The sequence below is a fragment of the Carettochelys insculpta genome, chromosome 2 (genome assembly GCF_033958435.1).
Source record: "Carettochelys insculpta isolate YL-2023 chromosome 2, ASM3395843v1, whole genome shotgun sequence".
In the NCBI taxonomy this organism is placed as follows: domain Eukaryota; kingdom Metazoa; phylum Chordata; order Testudines; family Carettochelyidae; genus Carettochelys; species Carettochelys insculpta.
This window is the reverse complement of record NC_134138.1, coordinates 113542034-113569005: the sequence shown is the minus strand read 5'-3', so window position 1 is coordinate 113569005 and position 26972 is coordinate 113542034. Positions and strand designations below refer to the sequence as shown.

Here is a 26972-nt window from a genome sequence, read left to right as displayed (position 1 = left end):
CTTTAACCTGTTTTTTTTAAATTTCAAATTGTATTAATTCTGACAAGTCCCCAGAACAGTAAATGTATGGTATCCTCAACACTTCTACAACCAGTTCTCATTTTCCCCATACCCATTGTCATTTTGATTCATCGGCTGAAACACAAGTTCTCCTGCATTTTCAGCAGCCAGTCATTAGCTCTGAGTAAATAATACCAAACACTGAAAATATTCTCTCTATGCCTGCAGTGGAAATTACAACTGTGACAAGTTCTGTTAGCAACTCAAGGAAGTCTGTTTCAGGCTGAGATACTTCCACCTATTTTAACAGTTTTCTTTACAAACTCTTATGAGAACAGGCCCGTTGTTAATAAATTATTTAAAACATTCCAGCACAGAAACCCATCAAACATCTTGAAGAAGAATTAGTTGGATCCTCCTGATCTCTTCAGTGAAGCCGAAGGGAAATTGTTTGCTACAGAAGTATTATTAACTTTTTCAAGAATAAAAGAAAATGTTTTTCAAAACATACTTAAGTCTTTAGCTGAAAGATGCATTAAATGGGCAATGCAACCGTACGTTTTTAAGGAGCATCCTTCCATTTTTTCTAAGTATCTTATCCCGGCCACATTTGCAGCATTGTCTGTGACAACACTGTGCACATGACAGTTGAACTTTTGTTCAACTTATTACAGCTTTCACTGCCACTTCTCCTAAATACTGTTATGTGGGTGCTTCCTGCTGTATCTACTGTTTCTGAAAGATATGCAACCCCAACAGCACATGGGCACATTACTAGATCATTGGATACGTTGATCCACCCATCAAGGCTTAAACTGGCAAAGTGCCTCTCAGTACTTATTGTACCCTGTTCAAGATCCTTCTCATACACTATATCCAGCACCTTCCACCCAATGTCTGCTCTGCCAGATGGAGTATAGCTTGGTCATAAGGACTCAACAATTCACACTGCATTGACAGGGTTAATGCAAAAAGGAAAATTTGTGGCACAAATGAATAGCGCAATCTTTCTATCTATGGTGTCTTGTGGATAACTGCTGGTCCTCACTGAAGACTTCACGGTGGTGAGTTCACTGGATTATATAAATCTTTTGCTTGCTACCGATACTTTGTTGTCTGAAATAGGTTTAGATGAAACACGGCTGCTAAAAGTACCAACGGATAACTCTGAAGTTGAGATTCTGAGTGTATCAATAAGTTGTTCTTCTCACTCTATTATTCAATTAATCATTTACATTTTTTCCAGCAAGGATGCAGACTGAATTCCAAATGACCAAAAAACACTCAGATTGTGCTCAGAGTGCACTTAATTTTGGAATAAGCCCCACTGAACCCAAGAGCACTTCTGTTATTTGAAAAAACAAGTACTCAGTGGGGTTTCCTAGGGAAATCTGAGTTATGCTGAAATAAAATAGGAAAGAGACTCAAAGCATAATCATTATGATCTGTGGCCATAATATTCCAGAATAAGGGGACTGTATTATGGAATATAAAATATGAAAATTATACCCAGTGGCAACCAGCAACTCTAGCTTTCTTTACTGCAGCTTCTGAACTGTGTACTTGGGGGTAAAAGGGTCTGAATCTAGTTAATTAAACAAAACCATAAGGATTAGCTAGGCTAAATTTCTCTAGCAACATCCAAAACAACAGACAGCTTGGAAATTTACTTGTTAAAACACACTTATCCTAAAACGCACGGCGTCTTCAAGACTGGTGCACTGCAAAGTGAATTAAGTTACAGCTAACTAATCCACATCCAGACATATCCATGTAACATTCCCCCCCATGAGCGGTTTTCCTTATGATGTTTCATTCCTGCAACTAAGCCTTGTATTTACCTCTTTTGCATTGCTTACAATTGACACATTTTCCTTTTTTTACCCAAGGAAGGAATTTCTTCAAAATATTACAAAAGAGGGTCTCTCTCATGCCCAGAAGCCATGACAGTTCTTCTGTGGCAAAAGTGCAGAGGAATACAGGAAGCTGGGTGGACACTCAATGTCTTCCTTTCCTCCTTCCAGACCACACCACTGTTCCTTTCTACTCTGCCTCCATCCTATCCTATCTTTTTGTCTTTAAGGCTGTGTCTTCACATGTCCCTTCTTCCCGAAGCAGCACGGTAATGAGCTGTCCGGAAGATGCTAATGAGGCACGGATGTAAATTTCCTGCGCCTCATTAGCATATAGGCACATGAGTCAGAGTCTGGAAGAAGCTGTCCCAGACTCCAAAACACACATGTAGACACACAGCTGGCGGCAATCTTCAAAAAGGAAGCCCTCCTTCTGGAAGCCCCTTCCTTCCAGAAAAAATGCTGGAAGAAGCAGCACATGAAGATATAGCCTAAGTTCTTAACCAACTCCACTGCTTTGTTTGGATCAGTTCCACCACCACTTAAGCACAGAACAACAACAATCCTGTCCAGACTATGTTTATTTTTTGCAGAGAAACAGAAATTGAAAGCCTACAACCTTCAAGCAGCAAGGGCTGGAAGTTAGGTCTCAAAATAAATTAATGGCTCTAATCTGTGCAGCCTGCATGTAGGTTTAGCTCTGGGGTGTCCGCCATGCGGCCCAAGGGCCAGAACCCAGCCTGCTGAGCTGGCAGCAGCACCATTTTTAAACGGTGGCTGGCCATCTCCAAGCTGCATGTGGCTCTTTAGAGAGCCACTTGCGGTTCCTGCCGCCACTCCCTCCTCTGGCTCCCCTACAGTGTGTTGGGGCAGCTCCCAGCGCCCTACCATGATGTACATGGGGGGAGCCACCAGGGGTCGATAAGGATAACACAGACTCGTCCCTGCATGGCCTCCACAACAAGTAGCTCCAGTGCCAGCTTGTTCACTTGCTCTCTGGCTGTCATGTGTGATCAGTGCCTCCCGAAACAGATTCTGTTTTCCAAGTTGAAGGACAGTAGAGCACTGGGGGCCAGCAGAAGCAATATAAGGACATGCTGACGGCACACATGAAAAAGTGCAGCATCGGTGATGACACTTGGGAGAACCTTACCCAACACCAGCCCCAATGGGAAATGATAATCAATGAGGGGGTGGTGCAATTTGAGAGATCCCACTGCAGTGCAGATGAGGAGAGGCAGAGAAGAAGAAAAAAAGAGCATCAAAAACTGCCCCGTGCCCCTCCAACAGCTACCAACACCCTCCCCTTCTGTGATAATACCTGCAGCTCCAGAATAGGGTTGATCAGCCATCAACGGACTCACAAATAGGAGGGAGACATGAAAAGGTCTTACTCATTATCAAGTGGCCACCAAGAATATGTGATGAGATTTAATTATAACACTTTTCAATGAGAGAATTTAAAACAAACAAACAAACAAACAAATTTTTATTTTTATCCATCCTGTTAGGGAAGTCAACAAGTATAGCATGACTTAGTGCAGCACAAAATGTCTATGAATTATTTGGAGTCGAGGAGTTAATTAAAAAAAAATTCACAAAACTGAACACCTTAAAATTAAAATACATATAATATGTAAGTCAGTCACTGAACAATTAATAAATTCTATACAGAACAAGTGGTAACACCATTTGTTAGAAGCTGGGAGAGAGCAATAGGGAATGGATCACTTGATTACCTGTTCTGTCCACTGCTCCTTGAGCATGTGGCACTGGCTACTGTCAGGAAAGAGGATACTGAGCTAGATGGACTTTCAGTCTGACCTAGTACAGGGGGTCCTTGTTATAATTCGATTCGCTGTAAGTGATTCTGCATATACATCAAGTAATTCAGGAAAGCAGATTCATTACAAAAATCACACTGATCTGCACTTACGTCATTTAGAGGCTGACAGGGAACTGCGGGAAGCTGGCTTATCTTTTTCTATTTATCTTATTGCTATTATTATTTATCATTATTTATTTCTATTTATTGCTTTTTGTGGGCTTTAGGTACATTAATGTTCCACACGTGTGTGAACTGTGTTTGCTGGGAATGTATCTCATGCAAATTATATTATTCCTTGTGGATACTGATTCCCCTTTATAAAAGTTATTTCACTATAAGTTGCATTATTTAGGCTTGTAACCTGGACTTATAACAAGGGCCCCCGGCATGGCCATTCCTGTATTAACACAAAAAGCAACCCTGATTTTTCTGTTGGAAAGAACTGAATTTCTTTGCCGTCAAATCTTGCCATCAGAGTCATCTTCTCGTTCAACGGCATCCTTGCAAACACAGTACATCACCACCACCACCATTCATTCCTGTCCAAGTTTCCTTCCTCCATTATTGTCCAGCCTGGTCAGGTATTTCCATTTAGTTGTTGGTCAGGTTCTATGTCAAGCAGGACTAGCTTACATTTGCATTGTTTTCTTCGGCATTCTATCTTCTATTTGTCTTCTGCCGCATTTCTAATGTCATAATAGTCTTGACTCCCAATCCCCTAATTTCACATTCTGCTGTCTTAAATTCTCTAGATGATTTTAAAACAAATGGAGTTATCTCCACTGTCTCCAACCTTCAAGAGTCAGTTTCATTTAATGCAGTAGCTTCCAAATCAGTGACCACAAAGTAATACTGATGTACACTGGTTTAACACATTTTCACTCTGGTAACAGAAGAAACTCACCCAGTTATCTGTTCTCCAAGATTTATTGCTAATGTCCAGACCACAATAGGCATGTGTGCTCTCCACATGCATCAGTGCCAGAACTTTTTCCTGTATCAGTACCCATATGGAAGTACCCTGAGCAACCCTTGAAGTGGCCCCTCCATAGCTTGGTATAAGGGGAACTGTTCACTCCCCTCACTGTTGGTTCCTTCTTGCTGGAGGCTTCAACAACATAAAGGACATGACACAAATAATCTTGAACACCAGTCACAAAAGAGGCACAGTAACAGTCTTTTCTTCAAGTGCTTGCTCATGTATGTTCCACAATAGATGATCCTTTGCAGTATTGGAACAAGGCTGCAGTACTGCTCTGCTGAACCCAGTATCCTCTCTAGCCTGGGAGACAATGGCAAAGCATGCAGCAAAGATGTGTACCAACAACTCCACAGATGCACAAGAAGTGTCCTGGACCAAAACATGAGCTGGAAATGCAGCTGAAGAGACCTGCACCCCGCTGGAATGGGCTCACACTATTGGCAGTCGGAGTGTGAGGGGGGTTTCCTGCTCTCAAAGAGGACCTGGTGGGTACCCTCTGAACAGGCCTATTTCTTGGGGTTCAGTTGTGCAGCATCCACACCATGAGGTGGGGGTATAGTAGGAACAGGAGTTCCAACCAGTCTAGCTTTGTCCATGTTGGGAGGGGAACACCACCACACAATAGGGTCCCAAACAAATGTTGCTAGGGCCATCTAGGTTTGCTCAACATCAAACAAGGGAAACCTCATTGGCAGAAGATCTGCTGTAAGCAAGAGAAAGACATATGATAAGGAGCATGTGCCCAGACCCCATGTGGGGCAGAACTGAGGACAACAGCGGTTCTGCATGTCTGCAAACAGATCCATTCAGGGAGTCCCCCACTTCTGGAAGATCACATGATCAACCTCCACACGCAGAAACCACTTAAAAAAAAAATCTAGGCTCAAGTATTCTGTGAAATACTTCTCTGCAACTGGGAGCTTTCAGGAGGTCTTGGTCATGTTTGATACACAAGTCCCATAGCTTGAGGGCTTCCATGTATGGGCTTCTCTCTCCCCGCCACTGATGTAGAACATCGAGGATCCATTGCCTGTAACGATTCTGACCATCCTGACAGGTGAAAGCAGAAGGTCATGCAAGCAACATACACTGCTCTGAGGTCTTTGATGCTCACATAGTGCCTGGACACCGTAGGCCCTGGGTCTTGACACTGTTGAAAAGGCCTCCCCAGCCAAGACCTGACACATCTGACACCAGTTTGTCAATGGGAGGACAACTCTGGAATGAGACCATCAAGGACAATGAATCAGTGCATCACTAGAATGGAAGCAAGTACAGTTTCAAGGATGGTAAGAACTTTGTCCAAACGATCTCTGGACTGGGAGAAGTCCAAGACTAGCCATATTTGCACAGGATGCATATGAAGTCTGTCATTGTGGAGGACATAAGCATATGCCATCATACATTGCAGGAGGTGCAAGCGATCCGCGAGCATCCCACAAAAACAGGTGCTTGAGACCCTGCTTGCCCTTGCATGAAGCCTGGGACCAAAAGGTGCACTTCTTATAAATTCCTATTTGGCTTGTCTGAAGGTTCCTGACGGGGTTGGCTCCTCTGACTTGGGAACACCCCACCCCCCCAAACTTAAACTGTGTATGGGCAGGAGCCAGGACATAAAGACCGAGTGTCTTAAATGTCACGCGAGTCTCTAATCCCACGGAGCTTGACAGATGTCTGTTGCTATCAAAATGGAAGATCCTGAAACAAGCATTGTGCCTTGAGAGGGAGTCCAGACAGAAGAACCCATGACACTATGTGCACTGAGATCACTAAGGCCAAGCTTCAAGCAGCTGGGTCTACCTCATCTGAAGCCTTCTGAACAGCTGCGTTTGCCATTGCAGTATCTTTCTCTAGGAGTACGTAACAACATTTTTATCAAACTCAAGAAGGGAGACCTCCAACTTCAACTTATTCTGCCACAGGTCAAAGTCATACTGCCTTAAGATGACCTGGTGGTCCACCACCCTCAGCTGGAAACTGGATTACCAAGTTTGCACCCAATTAAGTCCAGTACCTGGGAGTCCTTATTTTCATAGGTTGCTGTAGACTCATGATGATGCTCCCTGTGATTTCCAACTTCCACCACCAGAGAGTTAGAGAGTGGGTGAGAACAGGGGTATTCCTGGCCTTATAGTGCATGAAATGTTCATATTCTGCATTCTGGAGATATGGTCCAGGGAAGAGAGAGTTTGCCATAGTGGTTCAGTGATCTCTACCAGACCATCGTGGACTGGCAAAGTCATCCTTTCCAGTGCTGCCACACAAAGCACAAGGAAGAGGGAGCTGGGAGGGTTCCTTGAGTTCCTCCGCCTGCAAGTAGAGGTTGGAGAAGACTGTCTTCAATTAACTCCTGATGGTCCTTGGTACCTTGAGGAACTGTGAGAACCTCATTCAGAGATGACATGGACCTTGGAACTCCACCCAGTACAGGAGATTCCAGAACCCAGACCTCCTCTGCTTGCAGGGGCATGAAAAGTCTCTTTCACAGAAGGTTCCATGCAGGACTGACAGGTGGGAACTGAATGACTATCTGAAGTCCTGTCCACTGACAACTTGTGAGGGGCAGGTGAGACTCTGTAGAGTTCAGTGGTACCACATGGCTAACCACGGGCCCCTGGTGCCATTGTACTGGCATCAATGTCGGACGTCCCACTGGGAAGGGTTGGTTTGTTCCCATCGGACTGAAGCAGGGCTGGTGCACAAAATCCCATTGTTTGGCAATGGGGAGTCCATTTAGGCATTTTGAGATCAGGTACTGGGCTCATGACAGTGAGTCCACCACTGAGGAACGTGATGCTCTCCGGTGTTTGGCAATCTATGCCTTGCACTTCACAAGTGGCGCCACAACCTGGTCCATGAGATGAAGTGTGATCGGCACCTGCAACTAGTTGGAAGCCAAGGGGAAAAGTGCCCATATGAGGAGCTTCATCGTTCACATGAGCTGGTGCCATGACTGTACCAAGGACTTGGAAATCTTTGGTACTGGTGTTCCCATCATTGGTGTGGGGCACATGCCTCCAAAGGCCTGGGCTCCCATGCTGGAGAGCCATGCTGAAAACTAATGTCTGGGTTCCTAGCTCAACAAATGAAGAGCAGGTTATTGAAGCCGGTTTGGTCAGGGTTGACTCCTAGCCGTTGTGTGCCTGGGAGCAGTGCCTGGACTCATCTCTGGATATAATCCAGTACTGTCATGGTAGGACTCACTTGCATCAAACATGTGCTTGCCCTTAAAACATGGAACCACTGAGGCCTGGGTGGCTGGAACCAGCAGAGTCAACGTGTCCTGCACAGCCTGTAATGCTTCTGGCATGGAGCACATGTGAATGTTGTCTGGGGTCCTATTCATGTCTGGAGAGGGATGGAGAGAGGGCTTGGGTGCTCAGTTCTAAATAAGCTGGGCCCCACAAACCCAAGGGGGACTGAGTGCTGCACGACATGGCTTTATGCTTGTCTGCCACTTTATCCTACTCTTTTTGGGATTGGGGTGAATGACCCCTCTCTGTCCTCTTGATCTTGTTTTCTGGAGCCAGAGAGGGAGGATAGTGCCAGGTGGAGGGTGGCACCACAAAGGCACTGTGTGGTGCCTATGCAGTCCTCTGTGCTCAGCTCCAAGTCAGATCACAGCTCCAATGCCAGAGCCAGGGCCAACATCATAATAAGGGTCAACTATGGGGGTGGGGAGAGACAACAACATGAGAAAAGGCTACAGTGGACAGCTGGAACAGAGCTATTCTGTTGTTCCACCACTGTGGGCAAGAAGGAACTGAGGGAGGATGTAGTGTGCACTGCCCCTAGCCTGTACTATGGAAGTACAACTCTAAGGGTTGCTAAAGGGACTCCTCTGTGGGTCCCTAATTTCATTAGCTTCTGTGCAGCATTGGTGGCTAAGATACCTCTGTTTTTAAGGTTAGCCTTGATATCAAACTATTACCACCAACAATAAAGATTTCCAGATACACATAAAAGCCTATTTGGCCTATAGTGACACAGTTGCTGCAGTGCAACATCATCTATTGTCTCTTTTTCCAAGATGCAATGACTTAATTGTCTTGACATTTATTTTAAATCCCAGGTCAACTATACCAGTTTTCCAAAATGGCAAAGAATATTATCATAATTCAAATGATCTGCCAGTTGCACATCATATGACAGTTGCACAACATTAATTCTAAATCATGGTGTCCCAAACTTGAGGGCATGAAGAAATTCCAAGGGGGCGTGAGGTGACCTCCCCACCCCCCATCATTCACCCCACCCAAAGAAAAAGCTGGCCTTTGCTTCCAGCTCTCAGCCCCTGCCATTTTACATGGGCAACCCGGGGCAGCCACTATAAAAAGCAGGCAGCTAGCAAAGACCCATATGGAGCTAGCTGCCTCTTGCAAAGGGGAATGAGTGTGCATTGGGGAGGGGAGGGAAAGGAGGAGGAGGTGAGAGAGTGGGGTGGCTGGCCCTGGCAGTGAGAGGCTTGGTCAGCTTGGACAGGTGCCTCTAGCAGCACGGGGCTCAGGCGGGAGGGCAGCTGGCATGCTAGGGCTGCACCAGACACCTACAAGGGGCCAAGAAAAACTATTTGTACTTAATTTCAAATAACGTTCTCATATTAAGTTTTCATGTTTACTTTAAATTATGAATTGAATTTTTTGTTAAAAGGGGATTGGATGATGGTAAAGAAGAGGTGGCGGGGGCACGAGGGTTTCTCAAAAATCAAAAAGGGGGGTGTGATGCCAAAAAGTTTGGGAACCACTGCTCTAGACTGGCTTTCGACCAGTTCTGAAGCGGTAGCCGCTATGGTGAACTGACCACACTATTCTGATAATATATTTATTGTTCAAGCCAATCAGCCACCACTTAACCCACCAAATAGTTATATGTAGCTCGTGTGCAGGAATACCAAAGCTAGATCATCAGATATGATGTCTTACAACCCCTCTAATATTGCTAAAATTGCTAGCTTAAGACGCTGATGAAAAATGACAGTGATCCTATGCTCCCTTGCCTTACACCATAACTTGAACTGAACCTCCTGCTTATTTTCGAGCACTAAAGGAGTCTTCAGGCATGGCTTCTTTCATAATTGCAATTTCTTATTTGAAACATGTAGGATTTTACTATTTTCCATGATGTTTCCCTCCAAATCAAATTAAATGCCATCCTGAAGCCAATGAAAACCTACTTGTAATCTATATTCTCATTTTTCCCCCATGCTCAGTCAAAATGTAAGTATCCGATTAATCCAATTTGAGCCTAATCTGAAGCCACACTGTTCCTCACCTATTTGTTCCATACCGGCTTTAATTTGTTGACAATTACTCACATTATTTTTCACAATATTGTCACTTCTATAATTATATGCATCAGCAGGATTGGCTTTCAAAATTAATGAAGTTATTGCCTTTAATCTGTTATCTGGTACCTCTTCTTGTAACCTTCTAATGCTCTGATAGTATGTGTTTTATCAGCTTTTTGTTCCATGACTATCAATATTGTCTGTTCCTACAGCTTTCCCATTTTTAAGTGCTTCATATTTCTATTTCTTCTTTTCATGGCAATTCAGCACTGATATGCATTTGTCTTTGAATGGTGCACTGTTCATCTAGTATGTTTAGTTTAAGAGAGTATCAAAAGAAGAGTCACCCAGAAGTTCGCTATTATATAAAACTGTGTGACTTTTAAAAACAACTTTCACCTTCATATTCTGAAGCAGAAACTTGATAGAAAAGAAAAATATCTCAGTAAGTCTGTACGTCATGGTACAGTAGAAATCCATTTTCATTTGTCAAGTCTTGTCTTTATTGAGCGAGTAAAAATGTATTTTACGCATGCACCATGGTTTTAACACACTGGCCCTTCGGACAACCTACTCATTCATGAAAGTTATAATTTTTCATTGATATGTCCCAAAAGTAGAAGTAACTGCAGAAACTAAGTTTGCACTTACAGCTTTTATGGTTGGAAAAAAAAAATTCCAAATATGAAAGCAAGCAGTGCTCTAACTCGGACATGTGCAGACAGATGAATCTCCAATGCCCCGGTGTGATGGGAGGGGGGTCGGGGGCACAAGAGTAGCTCTCACAGGGTATGGAATCCCAGGACAACTAGATAAAGAGAGGGGTTGACCCTGGCTGCCTTTTTTTTTTTTAAATTAGAAGCTCAGGCATTTTAGGGAGAGAGTTAGTCTGAGGGTGGGAGAGGAACAGAACAGGCTGGATTCCCCAGGCTTGAGGTTCCTTCTGGGGGACTCTTCCACTGCAACATGGGTTGGACTGACAACTTCCACTTGCCGTACTGGCAAGTCCGTACCACACTATATCCCTGTTGCCTAGTCAACCTCCTATTGCAGCTGCTGAGTGAGAGTCATTCCTGGCTGCGGATAGGGTGCAGAGCTTGGGAATGCCTGAACTCTGTTGCACCCTGCACATTGCTTACAAAGCCGCATGAGAGTGAAAAGAGACTAGAATTCACTGGTATGATCTCGAATCTGATTAGCAGCTGCTTAACTAACAAGTTTCAAATTAATTTCAATCTGGGACTGCTAAGCAGCAGCAGTAAGCCAGTATGGATCTATTCATCATGGATGGTAGAACATGAAAGATACCCCACTGACAGCCGAATATCCCAACAACTTTTACAAATTCCAGTCACAAGTGTGAGCTTGGTTTCTTACCCCAGCAATACCTCTTAGAAGGTCACCACCATCTTTCATATCTATGGCTGCTAGGTTCAGCCCTTCAAGACATGTCCGACAAGCAAGTGTCCATGTCTCATGTAACAGGTGGAAGACTGAGGCTATGTCTATACTACAGGATAAAGTCAATTTTAAGGCAGTTAGCTCCATTTTACAATGTTACTGTAAATATTGTTAGGTTGATTTTAGGGAGCACAAAGTTCAATATAAAACCATGGAAAACGAGTCTATGTAGTGTCAAGTTTAAATTTAAAAGTTTGAATTAAGGTTCGTGTGGAAACACCACATCTTTAAATGAATTTTATTAGCCTCCAGAGGTGTCCCATGTGTACCTCACAATGCTCAATGGTTGCCCACTCTGGCCACTTCCATATCCTCTGCTCTCCAGATGCGCAGGAATTAGGTAACAGGAAGCCCGCAAATTTGAATTCAGCCTGTAGCAGGTACACTGTGGGGGTCATGTTTGTATGAGAAGCAGAGAAACTTCTTTTGTTATCATCAGTGCAGTGAGTGCATCTACCCATTAAAAATAGCCCCAACACAGGGTTGTGGCTTCTTCCCTGCACATGATACAGCAGGCGAAGCAGAGATTTCTTTTTCTGTGCCGGTACCAGCCCCTGCCACACATTGTACCACATGGTGGCTAGGCTGTGGGGTTCATGCTTTTATAAAGTAGTCAAAAAAAAAAAAAAGCTTATTTTCTACAGTTCACATATGCACAGGGGCAGCCTCCTCATCCCCGGCCCCACACAGATGCCATGCAGTGGGGGGGTCTATCCCACACCCAAACACATCACATGCCTAGCCCTCAAGCCAATAAAAGCACGTGCCTGAGGTTCAGTGCAGCCAATGCCAGACAGCGCCATGTCTTAGCTTGCATGTAGTGAGGGCTCTAAAGGTGGCAAAGATTTTCAGTGGCTGACTATCATCAGTGGGAAAGTCTTCCCCTGTGGCAATGATTTCAGGGGCTGGTTTCTGACAGGTAAAAGATCACAACTTGTGATATCCTACATCCCATGACACCCCTTAAAAAATATAGGGGGCAGCCTCCACAGTCATAAGCAATTCAGGGCTGCCCCCACCCCCACCAGAGCAACACACTGAAGGGACCATGTCAACAGGCCCTTCAACCAATTTCCCCACCCACCCCATGACACCCCCCATACAATGTGGGGCATGGTAGGTATCACAAGCTGCAATATTTTCAGAAGCATGGGTGTTTTTAAGGCATGGGACAGAAGAGGCTGGAGGGCCAGTTGAGATAATAGACATTTGGATGATCCCAGGGCAGAGAGTCACTCTGGAATGTGGAAATTTGGCAGGCTCCATGAGCCCTGTTGGACATGTCTGTGTAGTGAAGAGGGAACCCAAAACTCCTGCAGCACAAATTGCCTTCTTTCCCCTGCCTAAGGGAGTTGGCTTTACTTGTTATGGTTTGCTCTTTCCTCAACTTTACTATCCTAATCTTTCCTTGAGCAGTCATCTATTCCTGCATATTTTCAGGGAGGATGTTTCTGATTTCAAAGTGGGTGGACAGAGTGGCTGGAGTGCCAGCTGAAATGGCATAGTCACCTGGGTGATCCCAGGGCAGTAAGATAGTCCTCTGGCAGGCACACTACACCTTCACCTGGGATGCCCTACTTTTCCTTTTTTCATTCTGAAAAAATGGCCATTTGCTTTCCACGAGAGGAGAATGAGGGCAATGCAATGTGGGAAGAGGACATCATATACCCAAAACCACTTGTGGGGTCTTGTTTCCCTCCATACTGCACCAACAAAAAATACCCAGAATGCTACAGGGCTTAGGGAAGTGTGAGATCGCTTCCCATGCTACACTGCTGCAACAGTAGATGTTTGTGAATTTAGTGAGGCAGCAATAAGTTGACTTTGTAGTTAGCAAGATAGGGAGATAGAAAACCAGCTTCACATTAAATTCTGTCTTTTTAATATACATAAAGCAATATTCTAGTACAATACCTAGAAATACCAGCAGCCCTTTTAACATTAATTTCTGGGGGAACAGCTGGCATTAAGTAAATTTGCTTTTTTATTTAAAAAAGAAGACAAAACACTAAACAAAACAAAAACCAGCAAAGTATTTCCTAACAATACACAGAGTGCACGCCACCAATTTTTAGCATTTTCTTCATCGTTTCTGCCTTGGAAGTTGCTAAGAGTTCTCTGATGTCAACACACAACTGCTATTGCCATGCCTACCACTTACAGTCCTAAGCGGCTTCATCTTTCTGGCACAGTTTTTACATTTTCAGGTACACCATCACCTCCATGTAATATATTAATCATAACTTGGTGTTAAGAAATTGCCTACCTCTCAAGACCCCAATATGCCTTGCTTAAATAGACATTTATGTTAAAAATACTGTTATTTTGTTATTTGCCTGACTTAAAGAGAAGTGTAAATTATTAAAAAGGAAATAATTCTTTAAAAAAAATGTAAATAGATAAAGTTTGTAGTCTTCTGAACCTGGACAGTAACAGAACAGTCAGTCAATCTAACTTGTTAGTTGTTTAGGTTAGAAAGAACATTTCCCTGCAGTGGTTTTAAATGCAAACCTTAAAATGCAAACCTTATTCTTTCCATAAGTACGTTCAGAAACAAATACCTTCCCCCCACCACACACACACACACACACACACACACACACACAGAGAGTTTTTAACAAAAGACAACTGAATCCAAATCTCAGCCAACTTCACTCATCTGAAAAGCCAGCAAATCCTTCCAACTCTTCAAGAGATTAGTGTATAAACATGCAATTTTTCTACGTAGGTACTAATACGGCTTCCATAACTGTAGAATCTCAACGACTTACAATTTTTAATATTTATCCTTACAAAATTCCTATGATGCAGGGAACTGCTATTATCACATTTTCCAGTCTGTGACAGAGTAGGAAACAAGCTCTTTAACCCAATTCCAGACTACAGATTGATCCTATCTAATCCAGAACTCTCTCAACTGGCAAACACTACAGTCTGGCAGGATTTTAATTAGACAGACAATTGCTTATCATGGGTGTGCCCAAGTTTCCAAAACTGACTTTAAATATGCCAATTTCATTTTTAATTTCAAATTCTCTCTTAAAAATCCAGTTGCCCTCCGCAGCACAATGCTGCAAGCTTCCTTTTCCCTTTCAAAATTTGATGATTTGATTAGCAACACAATTAAAATACAGATACATACAGTATCTTATCCCACAATGCACTGCACATATAAGAGGGGAGAGTTATCCAATGTTTCAAGATCATATATCATTTGCTATTTAGCTATGAGTTGGGCTCATTTTGAGGTATTTAGATGTTCAACATTTATCGAAAAAAATCCAGAGTGGTTTTTGTTCTTTTCAAACGTTGCAATTATAGCATCGAGAGCCACTAAAAAAGTCGTTAAGGAGCCGCATGAGGCTCAGGAGCCGCAAATTGCAGACACCTGCACTAGACCATGCACCTTCTCAGCTACAGACTGTCAATTTTTTTTAGTTATCCATAAAACACTAAGGCTGTGGGCACACTATCCCTTCCTTTCCGGGGGGCATGGTAATGAGGAACTTCAGCAGATGCTAATGAGATGATGCCATGAATATGCAGCACCTCAGTAGCATAATGGCGGCCGCGCGTGCTTTGAAAGTGCCACTTCTGAAACACATACCACCCATGTCGGCGGGGGCCTTTAGAAACGACCCCTGGATTTCAAAAGCCCCTTCTTCCCAAAACCAAATGGGAAAAACAGGCTTTTCAAATCAGGGGGTCATTTCAAAAGGTCTCCAGCTACATGGGCTGCATGCGTTTCAAAAGCGGCACTTTTGAAGCACATGCAGCTGCCATTATGCTTCAGAGGCACTGCATATTCATGGCAGCATCTCATTAGCATCTGCAAAAGTGCCTCATTACCGTGCCCCCTCCAAAAGGAAGGGACAGTGTGGCCACAGCCTATGAAACAGCAACCTGCAGACAAACGTACTAGCTGAATATTGCAAACACCAGATGACAGTTTGTCCCTAACCAATATCAGACCACAAAGCACTACTTACAAGGCAACACTGAATCAATAACAATCAGTGTACAGTATTTCTTTTCTGAAGGGGATAACAAACATCTGTTAATTCCAATCAAGAGGATAACTCTGAGTCCAGCACACAAAGTGTGCACACCTAATTTTATGCATACCCTAACATAAAATGTTTATGCTTACTGGAAATTAACATAAACCCACACAACTAGTTTTAATTTATGTGACGTGCTCCAAAAATATGTTGGCTCAAGTGACATAAGCCTAAGTATGTATTAACATAACTATGACTTAGAAATAAAAAAAAAAGACAACTATAATGCAGATGATGTTTTTGATTAAGGTACAGAATTGCATCTCTCTTGCATCATCTACATACCAATTTATCATGTCATCTTTTAGTTCTCATATGCTCTGTAACCTTTCCATCATAAAGCCCTTGAACAACTTCAGCAGACACCTCTGGTGCATGCTTGTTCCAAATTAGTATTGACAAAACATAAAAATGTTTTAAAAATAAACTTGCCATGTAGTGAAGCAGCATTTGTAGAAACCTGTAGTTCTATTCACCCCATTCACTCCTGCTCAGTTCTACCACAAGAATAAAAATTGCTAAAAGAAAGTGTTGTCGATGAGAAAAAGAACATAGTGGGGGGGGGGGCTTTTATATAATATTAACTGATAAAAACAACTTGTTCCTATAGGCTTTGATACCAGATTCTTGGATCTTAGAAAAGATACAAAGTAAAGTTACATAGAGGTTCTATAGATAAACACTGCTGATTTTCAATAGAGAAAGTTTAGGCCTGGCTGCATCTCCCTAAATATCAAAAGAATGGCAATAAAAGAAAATAAACTCATAAAACAAAGGAAGCTGAAGGTTTCAATGGCTTCCTGTTTAGAAAGGTCTGTTTGAAGTGTAGGGTAGCAAGCAATTAGCTCAATTTAACCCAGAGAGCTGAAACGTGCTATTCACAGCGAAGAATGCAAAGAAAAGCAACTTAACTTTTTTTAATACGTTAAAAGGCAGTCAACATGATATGAATGTCGTTAAGCAATGAAAATATGTCATTTAATGTCTCTCAATGTTGACAACTAATCACTGAAATGTATTGATATAGTTTACAAATATTTTAGTACTTATGCCAATTATGCTGTTGTAAATTCTATTACAGAAAAATTCACCTCCAGATTAAACTACAACCTTTCTTATGTTAAAGAGAAAATCAGATTTCTTCACTATTTGATCTTCGCCCAGCAACATACAAAGCAAAGAGGAAACTAGGGCTTCAAGAATACGGTAAAAACTGCATGTATCTATTTGTACAGTTCTGTGTTAAAAGCTTTACTATATTAATATTAAATGATAATCCATATACAACAGTTTATTTCAGGTGAGTTCTAGAGCAGTGTTTCTTAAACCATGTTCCACTGAACACTGGTGATTCACTGAACAGCTCAAATGTGTGCTGTGAGAGTCTGACACTTTTTGACATCATACAGGGATGGTATATATTTTCTGTTAAGTCAGATTCAATGTTACTTTCTTGTTGCTGTGATACCTGATTAAATTAATTTAGTTTTGCTTTCTGCATTGTTGTTTGGGGTTTCTGGTCCAAAAACAATGTTTTAAAGAAAATTTTCATAGAGGTTCCACATAAAAATATCATTTTGCGTTCTGTGGTGTCTAAACGTTTAAGAAACACTGGTCTAGAGTATATGCAGAAGGCGTGTTTATTTTATCTTCAGCCTCTAGCCACTGGACCATGTTATCCCTTATTCTACTAGACATGCACCAACATAAATCTTCATTCCGCTTTTCTGTCACACTCATCTCCTTCGAATCTGAGCAGCTCACAAATAATGAAGTAGTTTTGCCCAAAAATAACCTTGAAAAGTATAGAAATATCCTATTCAGCTTGTAAGTTTCTTTGTATGTTAGTTTGCTCAAAAACAGAAATTGAAAGCCCAGAACTTTCAAGAAGCCAATTAGTAGTTAGGCTGAACAGAAGAGTATGCGTGGCATATTTGTGATGAAGTTTACTCATACTGTTATTTTAAATGAGAAATTTTATTGGATTGATTTTTAGAAAATCCCATTAAATAATAATTCCAATAAAAAGATTTTGTATGTACCTTGATTTCTATTGCTCACCTTTACATTCTCCTCAGTATAAGCATGTCCAGAATCATACACTAGGCTACTGTTCCCCCGCAACTCAGGATGACCGACCTACCTACATCACTGAGGACAGCGAAACTTTTCTGCTGGGAAAAAAATCTTGTATATACCAACTGTAAGTGGGGATGACTGTGGTGTTTTACCCACTGGCAGAGGCGCTCAACGCACACCGCGCACACACAGCAAACAGAAAAAGGAGATCGCAGAAGCCAGAACTTCAGCAGAACAACTTCCACCGCCCTCCACCCTGCGACATCGCTTTTGCGCCGCTACCCCGCGGCTCTGGCGGCTGGCACGAAGTTGAAGCACACACGAGAGCAGGGAGGCGGAGACACGCAGGTGTTCGAGAGACCCCGCGGCTCCCACAGCCCCGCCCGCCGCTTACAAGGCACAGTCTCGCCAAAGCGCTGCCCGCGCCGCGAGGGCTGCAGCCCGGCAGGGACGTTCGAGGCGGGGCTCAGCGGGGCCGGGGCGATGCTCCGGCTACACCCCCGCCTCGCGCGGCCCGTGGCGCAGTAGGGCAGCCGCGCCCCCCCCCCTTACCCGGGCGCGATGACCTGTCCCGGCCGCGCGCACAGCTCGCGCACCACACCGGGCCGCTCCGCCTTCACTCGGCGCTCGGCGGCAACTCGCGGGGGCCGGGCGCCGGGGCCCTGGGCCGGGGGCGTGGCGGCCCGGCCGGGCGGCGGGAGAGGCGCGCACAGCGCCAGCAGCGAGCCGATCTTCACCGCCGCTCCCGCTGACACCTTCCACTCCAGAAGCCGCAGTGCCCGCGGGCCCGGCACCCGGATCTCGGTCACTGCCGTCCCGGGGCCCTGGGCGGCCCCTGCTGCTTCCGTCTCCTCCATGGCTCCGGCCGCGGCGGCTTGTCCCGGCCCTGGGCCGCCGATGGGAAGGTCGCTATGGCAACACTCGCGCCACTAGCTCAATAATAGGCTCGAACGCTGAGCTGTTATTTTCGCTCCCCCCCTTAAAAAAAAAAAAAAAAAACTAAACAGTCACGAGTGGCGCCGACTGGGCGCGAGGTCACGGCCCCAATGCGCACGCGCAGGACACCCTACGCACACGCCCGTCCAGGCTTAAAGGGACAGTACGGCTGAACTCGCTTCTCGGAGACCGCGAGGGAAAGTCTCACGCACATTGCCTCTTCCCGCTTCAGGGAAGGAACGTGAAGGCCACGCCCTCTCGGGCCCACACTTCCGGCACTACGTGCTGATCTCACAGTCAGCGCTTAACAACGAGCGCGTGCTGCCAGCAGACGGCTCTGCACCCTGGCCTGCGCGTGCGCACAGATGCCCCCCCCCCTCCACAAGCCCCTCCTGCAACGCGACGCAGACGTACTCTTCCCGGCATGCAAAGCGCCATATTGACCTCAGCAACTACACCTCCCAGCATGCATTGCGCCAAAGCTACCCCCCGCGCATCACGGCACTAAACCAGCTGGGAGGTGTCTGAGCAACGCCTGCAAGGAATGGTGAGCGGGAAAGGCGTGCTGCATGCTGCGCTCTGCAGCGACCCGAAGTACCTCTTTGCCTGTCAGCCTGTCACTCAGCATAGGTACTGGAGCTAAGGGTGCTGGGGCTGTAGCACCCCTGTGCTTGAAGTAGGCTCCATTATCTACAGGGTTTCCAGTTAGGTTCAAAAGCAACAAGTCCTCCAGAGGTAGCCGGGTTAGTCTGTATCTTCAAAAACAACAAGAAGTCCTGTGGCACCTTACAGACTAACAGATATTTTGGAGCATAAGCTTTTGTGGGCAAAGACCCACTTCACCAGATCCATGAGACCACGTCTCACAGAGCAGGTCTTTGCCTATGAAAACTCATGCTCCAAAATACCTGTTAAGTCTATCAGTTGTCCTGTGGCACCTTATAGACTAACATATATTTTGGAGCAAAAGCTTTTGTGAACAAAGACTCACTTTGTGAGATGCACGAGTGGGGGTTCCAGAGGAGGGTTTAAATGTATGGGCTTATGAAAAGAAGGGATCTCAATCAAGGGGAGGGTCAGAGTTGACGAGGTCTGTTCAGTCAGGAGGAAGTGGCCCTTTATCAGCAGTTAATGTGGAGTTGTGAACATCAAGAGCAGAGAAACTACTTTAATTGGCCAACCACTCCCAGTTTCTGTTCAGTCTTTGGTTGATGGTGGCAAATTTGCAAAGGAATTGCAGTTCTGCAGTATGTTCTTGTTGTTTTTGAAGCTACAGACGAACTCGGCTACCCCTCTGATACAGTTAGGTGCAAGAGCTCTCAGCATCCCCACTATCAAAATTGTTCCAGTGCCCTTGCTGGATTTTGGCCACACAAAGTACAGTTAGAACCCACCTGTCAGCAGCATGAAACAGCCATACAGATGTGAAAGTAAGTGGGTGCATCCCGGAGCATAACCCTGGCAGAAGCCAGCAGGGAGCTATTCAATGAGCTGGCAGGGAGTTGGGTTGCAATAGGACAGTATCCGTAAAAAAATTTAACTCATTTTCCCCCGTCCCCATCCAACTCCTGCAGAGGGCTGTTAAGCTGAGCTAAATCCCTATGTAGCACTTTATGGACAGACGAATTCTCCCATTGACCTTTGAAATACATGGAGATACACATCTCATAGAACTGGAAGGGACCTTGGGAAGTCATTGAGTCCAGTTCCCTACCCTCATGGCAGGACCAAGCCCTATCCCTGACAGCTTCCCCCCCCCATATCTGTTTGCCCTAGACCCCTAAATGGCCTCCTTAAGGATTGAGCTCACAACCCGAGATATAGCAGGTCAGTGCTCAAACCACAACCTGGCACCCAGCTCTGGTGAAAGTAGGTTACTACCCTAGGATAGCACTGGAGGTAGTGTTTACAAGTGCCCCTGTTCTGGTGCTGGGCATTTTAAGTGTAGACAAGCCCTGGGGCCTTGATACCAGTTGCTGTTTTTCAGTATAATTTTATTAAGTAAGGCTTAGTCAGCACTACAATAGGCCATCCGTCTAAGTTGTGCAACTTCAGCTTTGTGAATAACCCACCCCCTGCATTCCTTCCACCAGCTTCTGTCCAGTCCCTTGTTCCTCCTGCCCATATCACTTGGTAGAAATGGGACTCCTCGTGCCCCTTGCACACATTGCTCCTGTTGCAGTAAGTCTACATCTGACACTCTCCCATCAACATGACTGGCGCTTCTCATTCTGGTCAACAGCAGAGCACTCTGCAGTCGATTTAGCACATCGATACTGGATGCGATAAATTTTGACCCCTTGCTAGATCAATCGAGGCCTGTAGCTCTGGCAGGTAGTGATGACATGCCCTGAGAATGAAGTGGCTACCTGGAACTGTTCTGTGATTTCAAAGGGTTTCTGGTTCTGTCCATAAGGTCCAGAAATACCTGTCTTTTCAGTAACAGACTTTTTTTTTTTTAATACATACAAGGCTGCAGCACAGACTATTGCCTTAATTTCTGACTCAATATGCTCCCTGGTTCTATTATACATCTTAGGCCAAACTGGTTGAATTGCTTTTTGAACCAACTTCCACAGGTAAAAAGACATGCTTCTGATTTTACACAGGAGCTTCATATAGCCCAAAAGCTTGTCTCTTTCACTGATAGAAGTTGGTTCAGTAATATACAGTACCTCATCCTTTTTGTCTCTTGTATTCTACATCCTGTTATACAAGATGTTGCACTGCTTAGGCCATTGCAAAACAAAGCAAGCAGTTATAGTGAGAATCTGAAGAAGTGGGTCTTTCCCATGACAGCTCATTACCTAATAAATAAAATTGTTAGTCTTTAAGGTGTACAGAAACTGCTTGCCTTGCTTTGTGAAGATAGACTAACACAGCTACCCCTCTGAGACAGCTTAGGCCGTTGTAAATTGAAGTTGAAGCTCCCTCTTATGGGTGCGAATTGTCATTTGTGTTGATTTTGCTTATCTCTTCATGTTGTTGGGTAGAAAGTTCAAGTAGTTCCACTGCTGTCACATGTGTTAGGTAGCAAATTCAGCAGCACCGGAGCTACTGCAGGCCAAGGTGGGAGGGGGGACAGGCTCCCCGCCCCAGAAGGGGTGGGGCCAAGGTTGGAGGTTCAGGGCTTAGAGCAGTTAGTCCTTGGCGCTCCCTCGCCTTACACTCCCTCAGAGCCACACGTGGAGAAGTGGCAGAGTGCTCCATGGCATTTCTCACAGCACACCTGCCAGACAGAGATGTTTAATTAACTTTGGGTGACAGAGGCACTCAGAGATTACAATTAAAATAATCAAAAGTGTTCCCTAATGCTTTGCATGCTCAGTTTTGAATTTCACACCCAATGTGACTCAAGCTGGACATCCAAAAAATTATGTACCAATAATTAGTGGTCATTTCTGAAAATTCAGTTGGAAACAAAGGTCACACCAAAAGCCTTTGGTAGAGTTGGGGCAGAGCAGCATTTCAGTCCAGAGTGCATGATTCATAAAATTATTCTCTTTCACAATGCCTGGTTCCTCAATTAGGTACTTAACTTTAAGCATATGTGTAAATCTCATTGCCTTTGAAGTACTGTACCAACTAAATCATTTCCACTCTGACCCTTAACATCAGTATAAGTGAGGTGCAAATTGAATATAAAAGAACTTTTGAAAAGTCAGATGAAATCAAAATAGCCAAATGGTCATGGCAAACAGGGATTTCATTGCACAGGTTTGCTAAAACAAAGTTTTTTCTCATAATTTATTATCTTTACTTAAGAATACCAAAGCAAATACACATTTGTATATACAGCAACTCTTTCATATCCCGCATTCTATTATCCAGAGCTCTCCAATAACCAGCATTTTAACCGTAAGTAAATGTTAGTTACATTTTCCGTAAGTACAGTATAGTAAAAATAAATGCAAATAAATATAGCAAATACAGTATAAGTTTATAGTGCACAGTATTACTGATGGCAGTAAATAAAGTTCTCTGAACACATTTTTGTTTGTTTCTTAATATCTAATCTTGTTTTCCTTTAGTGTTGGCATAGCGTGGTATACCTCTCTATTATCCAGAATATTTGAATATTGGCAACCTCCTGATCCCAGGGCTGCTGGATATGAAAGAGTTTACTGTAGAAACAGCCTCTGTGTGGAACACCTTGCTCTTCATTTGAATGTTTTTCTGCTATTGCTCAGACTGCTTTCCATAATTAACAATAAAGCAATGGAAATGTTCACTTCCTGTTTCAAGTATTGGACACATCTGTGTTTGTGTTCACTGTCAAAACATATGATTCTGGATCACAACTGATTGGAATAAGAGACATAAAAACATGTTAGTTTCTATCAATCAGCAATATGGTATTCAAATGATATAGCAAATTGACTGGTCTAGAGGTCATGATGCACAAGCCAGGCTCACATTTTGAACAAGTCTTTCAAGATCTATTTTATGGTAACATGGGCTCTTTTCCCATACACTTCCAAAGTACTTAAAATCAGAGAACAGAGCAGCCTTTTTCATTTATAGTCACTCCATTCTAAGTAATAGAAATAAAACTGAAAGCCCAGGAAAGCTCTTATGTACATATATGTCCCCTTATCCTTGACTTGTATAAAGGGACTGGCCTAAAGAGTCGAATAGTGGGGTCATGCTATATGAGAAGACCCAGGAGGAATTCTGGCTGGTAAAGTATTCTGGAGGGCCAGTATCACCACCTCGTGGGTTACACTGTAGTAACAAATCTATGGTTAACACCAAAGGGAGGGATGAAGGGCCCTTTGTAGATGAAGAGTCCCTGCATATATCCTGGCTATCCTCCTATGTAAGGCCAACAGACCCACATTATCAGCAGGAGGGACTGAGCCTGCAACCTGAGGGGCTAAAGCCTCGTGCTCTACCACGTGAGCTAAAGACCAGTTGTCTCTCAGCCAAACCCTGTAGAGCAGAGACTTCACTCTCCCTATTATATGGTCTCAGTGCCTCTGGGGTTACACTTAAAAGCTCTCCTAAAATGCATGCTCAAGCAGGAACTCTGCCACTCTGTGAAAGCATATGCCTTTCCTCCCAACTGCAGGCCACATCAGAGCTGTGTTTCTGCCCTTCCCCTCTGTCCCCTGAAGAGCCTAGTAGAACTGGTGACTCGAGACAGAAGTGAATCCACTCCCTGGAATTGGTAAGAATTAGGCCAATTCAGAAAACTAGTCTAAACTGTTTGATTGTCCCAAACACTGGCTCAGTGCCCAGAGGTTGGCAGGGCATAAAAACTGCCAGCCGCCCTCTTTATAGCACAGACTCAGGAGTCCCCACAATTACTCCACCACTGAATGACTCCTTTATTCTTGTGAAATCCTCCAATGGCTAGGCTTGGTTTCAACTTTTTGGCCCAACCACTTAGCCAATGTTCAGAGCCTTCCAAGTTGTTTCCTTTGGGGGGCAAAATTGATGATGGAGCCAGCTATTTCTTTGATGCCATCCTGTTTATTTACAAGGTGTACTTAAATTCCTGTTTACCTGAACAATGGCGACAGGTAAGATTCATTACCTTTCTCACAGTTCCAAACCTGCTTTTCCAGCCAGCTCACTGCTCTAAAATCCCTCTCCTGTTTTCTCGTAGGGCCACGTTATATGGGTTTCTTTTGCTGTCTCATAGTTTGCTGCTGCTGTCTGCCTGCTTTGGGTTTGTTTCTGACACACACTGCTCTTCCATTTATACCTTTGTTCCAGCATTTGGTTCAGTCTCATCTAAACAAAGGAGCATCTAATTTTTCCAGCATTCAGTCTAAACAGAAGGTAGCTAGCATACCTGTCATACTCAGGCTAATGTCTACACTTGGGAGTTTGGAGTGTGACCTCTAGCACACATGGACATACTGGCACTACCTCTCATCAAGCTAGCATGGGAAAAACACTTAGGCTATGTTTACACTAGCAAGTTTTGCCAACAAAAAATCATTTTGTTGACAGTTTGTCTTAGATTCTGTCAAAAAAAAATTGTGTGGATTCTGGCGAGGCGGGGTTGAGGGTGGAGGGTGGCTTCTCTCGACAGACAGGCATCCAGAACAATGGGCAGCCCTGTCCACTGTGCTTCCAGGTGCCTGTTTTGTCAAGAGAGCAGTGGGGCAGTCCGGCTCTCTGTCAACAGTGCAGAGGGCTCTTTCGATTGGCTTTTGTGTGTGGCCACACTCTGTCAACGAAAGTTTTGTTGGGAGATCTCTTCCCACAGTGACTTCTGTCGACAGATCGCTGTAGTGTAACTGTAGCCTTCGTGTAGCTGTGGCAGTACAAGCAGCAGGAAGTGCCTTCAAAAACAAGCCCACATGATTTCTGTGGTTATGTACTTAGGATGTGCCACAACTACACAACTCTTTTTGTGTGCTAGCATGTCTAGGCACCCTGGAATGACACCCTTAGTTCAAAATGTAGATCTAGCCTTAGTGAGGCCTGTGACAGCACATAGATCAAGGAAACATGAGCTGGGAGCTACCTAATATCCAGCATATCCTGTCGATAATTTCAGGACAGGTTTGTACAAATGGAGTTCTGCAAAGCTACTTCATTGTACCAGAGACTCAGGGCAAGAGGCTGTGAATTTTGATTCCAATTTCACCCAGGACAGTAGTATCTGAGAGGCATTACCATCTCATGGCTGTTCAGTCTACAGGAAATTATTATGTTGTCAAAACCGTCAGGTCACATCACAAAAGCCACAACACTAGATTTGAGATTTAGTAGCACCTATTTTGTGGTTTTAGCAGAAAGGCCCAAAGACCGTGTACTGAATTACCCTATCTCACACACAAAGGATGTGTCATCAGGTGAAAGTGAGGCCTGTTACATGAGAAAGCTTTTGCTGCTGCTTGTACCTATTTTCTGGATAATCTATGAAAGCGTTAGTCCACTGCTGCCTTTTCACAAGTATTAAAAATTCTCTTTAAAATAAGGAAAATATAAATAAAATAGATATACACAGAACTCTGAATTATATACAGGCTGATAGCTTCACTAACTAGAGTGGAATGGTGCCAGATAGGATAATCAAAAATTCAGATAATTAGGATAATGTGGAGTACTTGGGCTGTCAAATCCAGGTGATGGGACTCAGTCAGTCAGCCCCACTACCTAAGGCTGACTGCCCACGCACTGCTTCCTTGTTCAGTTAATACGGATAGATGGATAACGGAAGATCGGATAAATAGGGATCTACTGTGTTAGGGTTGCCCAACACTTCCCATTATAAGACTGTTTTCAGTTACTTATAATTTTGCTGAACTTTATGCAGGCTGGAAGTTTCCACATTGGGCATCTTCCTGAGACTATTTTTGTATTGCATATTTCAGCCAAAAATGCTCCGCCATTTCTAAAAATGAGAAAAAGTAAAATATGTTGTTTTGCCCATTGTGAAAATTCTATTTCCTTCTCTTTCAAGTGCTTTTGTACCCAGCCTCACCGGCTGCTTTTGAGCAGGAACTTGAAATTTGGCAGGAGTGTGGCCTTTCTGTCAGGGATGTGCCCTTTGCCCAAATTTGGCCTAATTGGAAACTGGTCTTCTTTTAGAGGAAAGGGGGAGTAACTAATCTCATTTCTGACAACTTCTTTTTAGCAATATTAGGGTTTTATGTAGCTGTCCAAACAATCAGGGTTTTCCATGTCTTTCTTTTTCTATATGTTATAATGAGTAACGTATGTTATATATGTTACTCATTACAGCACTGTATAATATAATGAGTAATCTCTTTTAATGTTCCCAAGTGTTCTTTAACATGGTACTGTTTCAAACAACATTATGTCGAAGTACACTAGGGAACCATTAGGATTATCAACAGGGTCTACGTGGACCAATTAATGTGCAACACATTAGTGCATGTGATAAATTACACCCCCATAGCTGCTCTGTATAGACGAGCCCTTAGATTCAAGTAACCATTTCCAGTGTTTTCGAAGAGTTCACTGGATTAACACCTATTTCTTTTTCTTTTTTCTTTGTTTTTGCTTTGGGAGGGGTGTTTTATTGGTTAGAACTAAAAGTCAGAAGCCCTTGTTATAAGCCTTTCACAAATCACAGGTCAAGCATGCTCGGCAGTGATTTCTTAGGTTTTAGCAGCTAAAGTCTCCAAAGGTTCTGTTTCCAATGAGCATGTTTGAGGCTTTTACAGCTCCTACTACTGGCCAGACTCTGCATTAAACAATCCCTGTAAAGCAATAGAGTGGGTATGTTCTTCCCTTTATGACTCCCACTCATGTGCCTCCAGGGCAGCATTCAACATCATGAATTATGAGACCCTCCTTACTCTCCTGGAAGTCCCCATGCTTCCTTCACTACTCACCTTCTATCCTGGCAGTCCTGGGACTTGCAAATAGTACACACCCTCTAACTTCCATCATAAATGATGCAAGAGTCCTAGTCCTACCAACAGCCTCTTAGCCAGCCCCCTCTCAGACCAGCATTGCTGGGAAAACAAGGGAGCCAAAACAACAGGGCACTTAACAT

The 26972-nt window shown here is 43.9% G+C and overlaps 1 protein-coding gene across 1 annotated transcript in view; it reads right to left on the bottom strand.

The window, feature by feature from the left end:
* CTDP1 (CTD phosphatase subunit 1) overlaps positions 1-18679 on the bottom strand; it is a 189663-nt gene extending 170984 nt beyond the window's left edge. Inside the window, exon 1 of the mRNA XM_074987564.1 lies at positions 18104-18679. Coding sequence (XP_074843665.1) covers positions 18104-18408 — 305 coding nt within the window. The 5' untranslated portion in view covers positions 18409-18679. The remainder of the gene's footprint in view (positions 1-18103) is intronic.
* Between the last annotated feature and the right edge of the window lie 8293 nt (positions 18680-26972).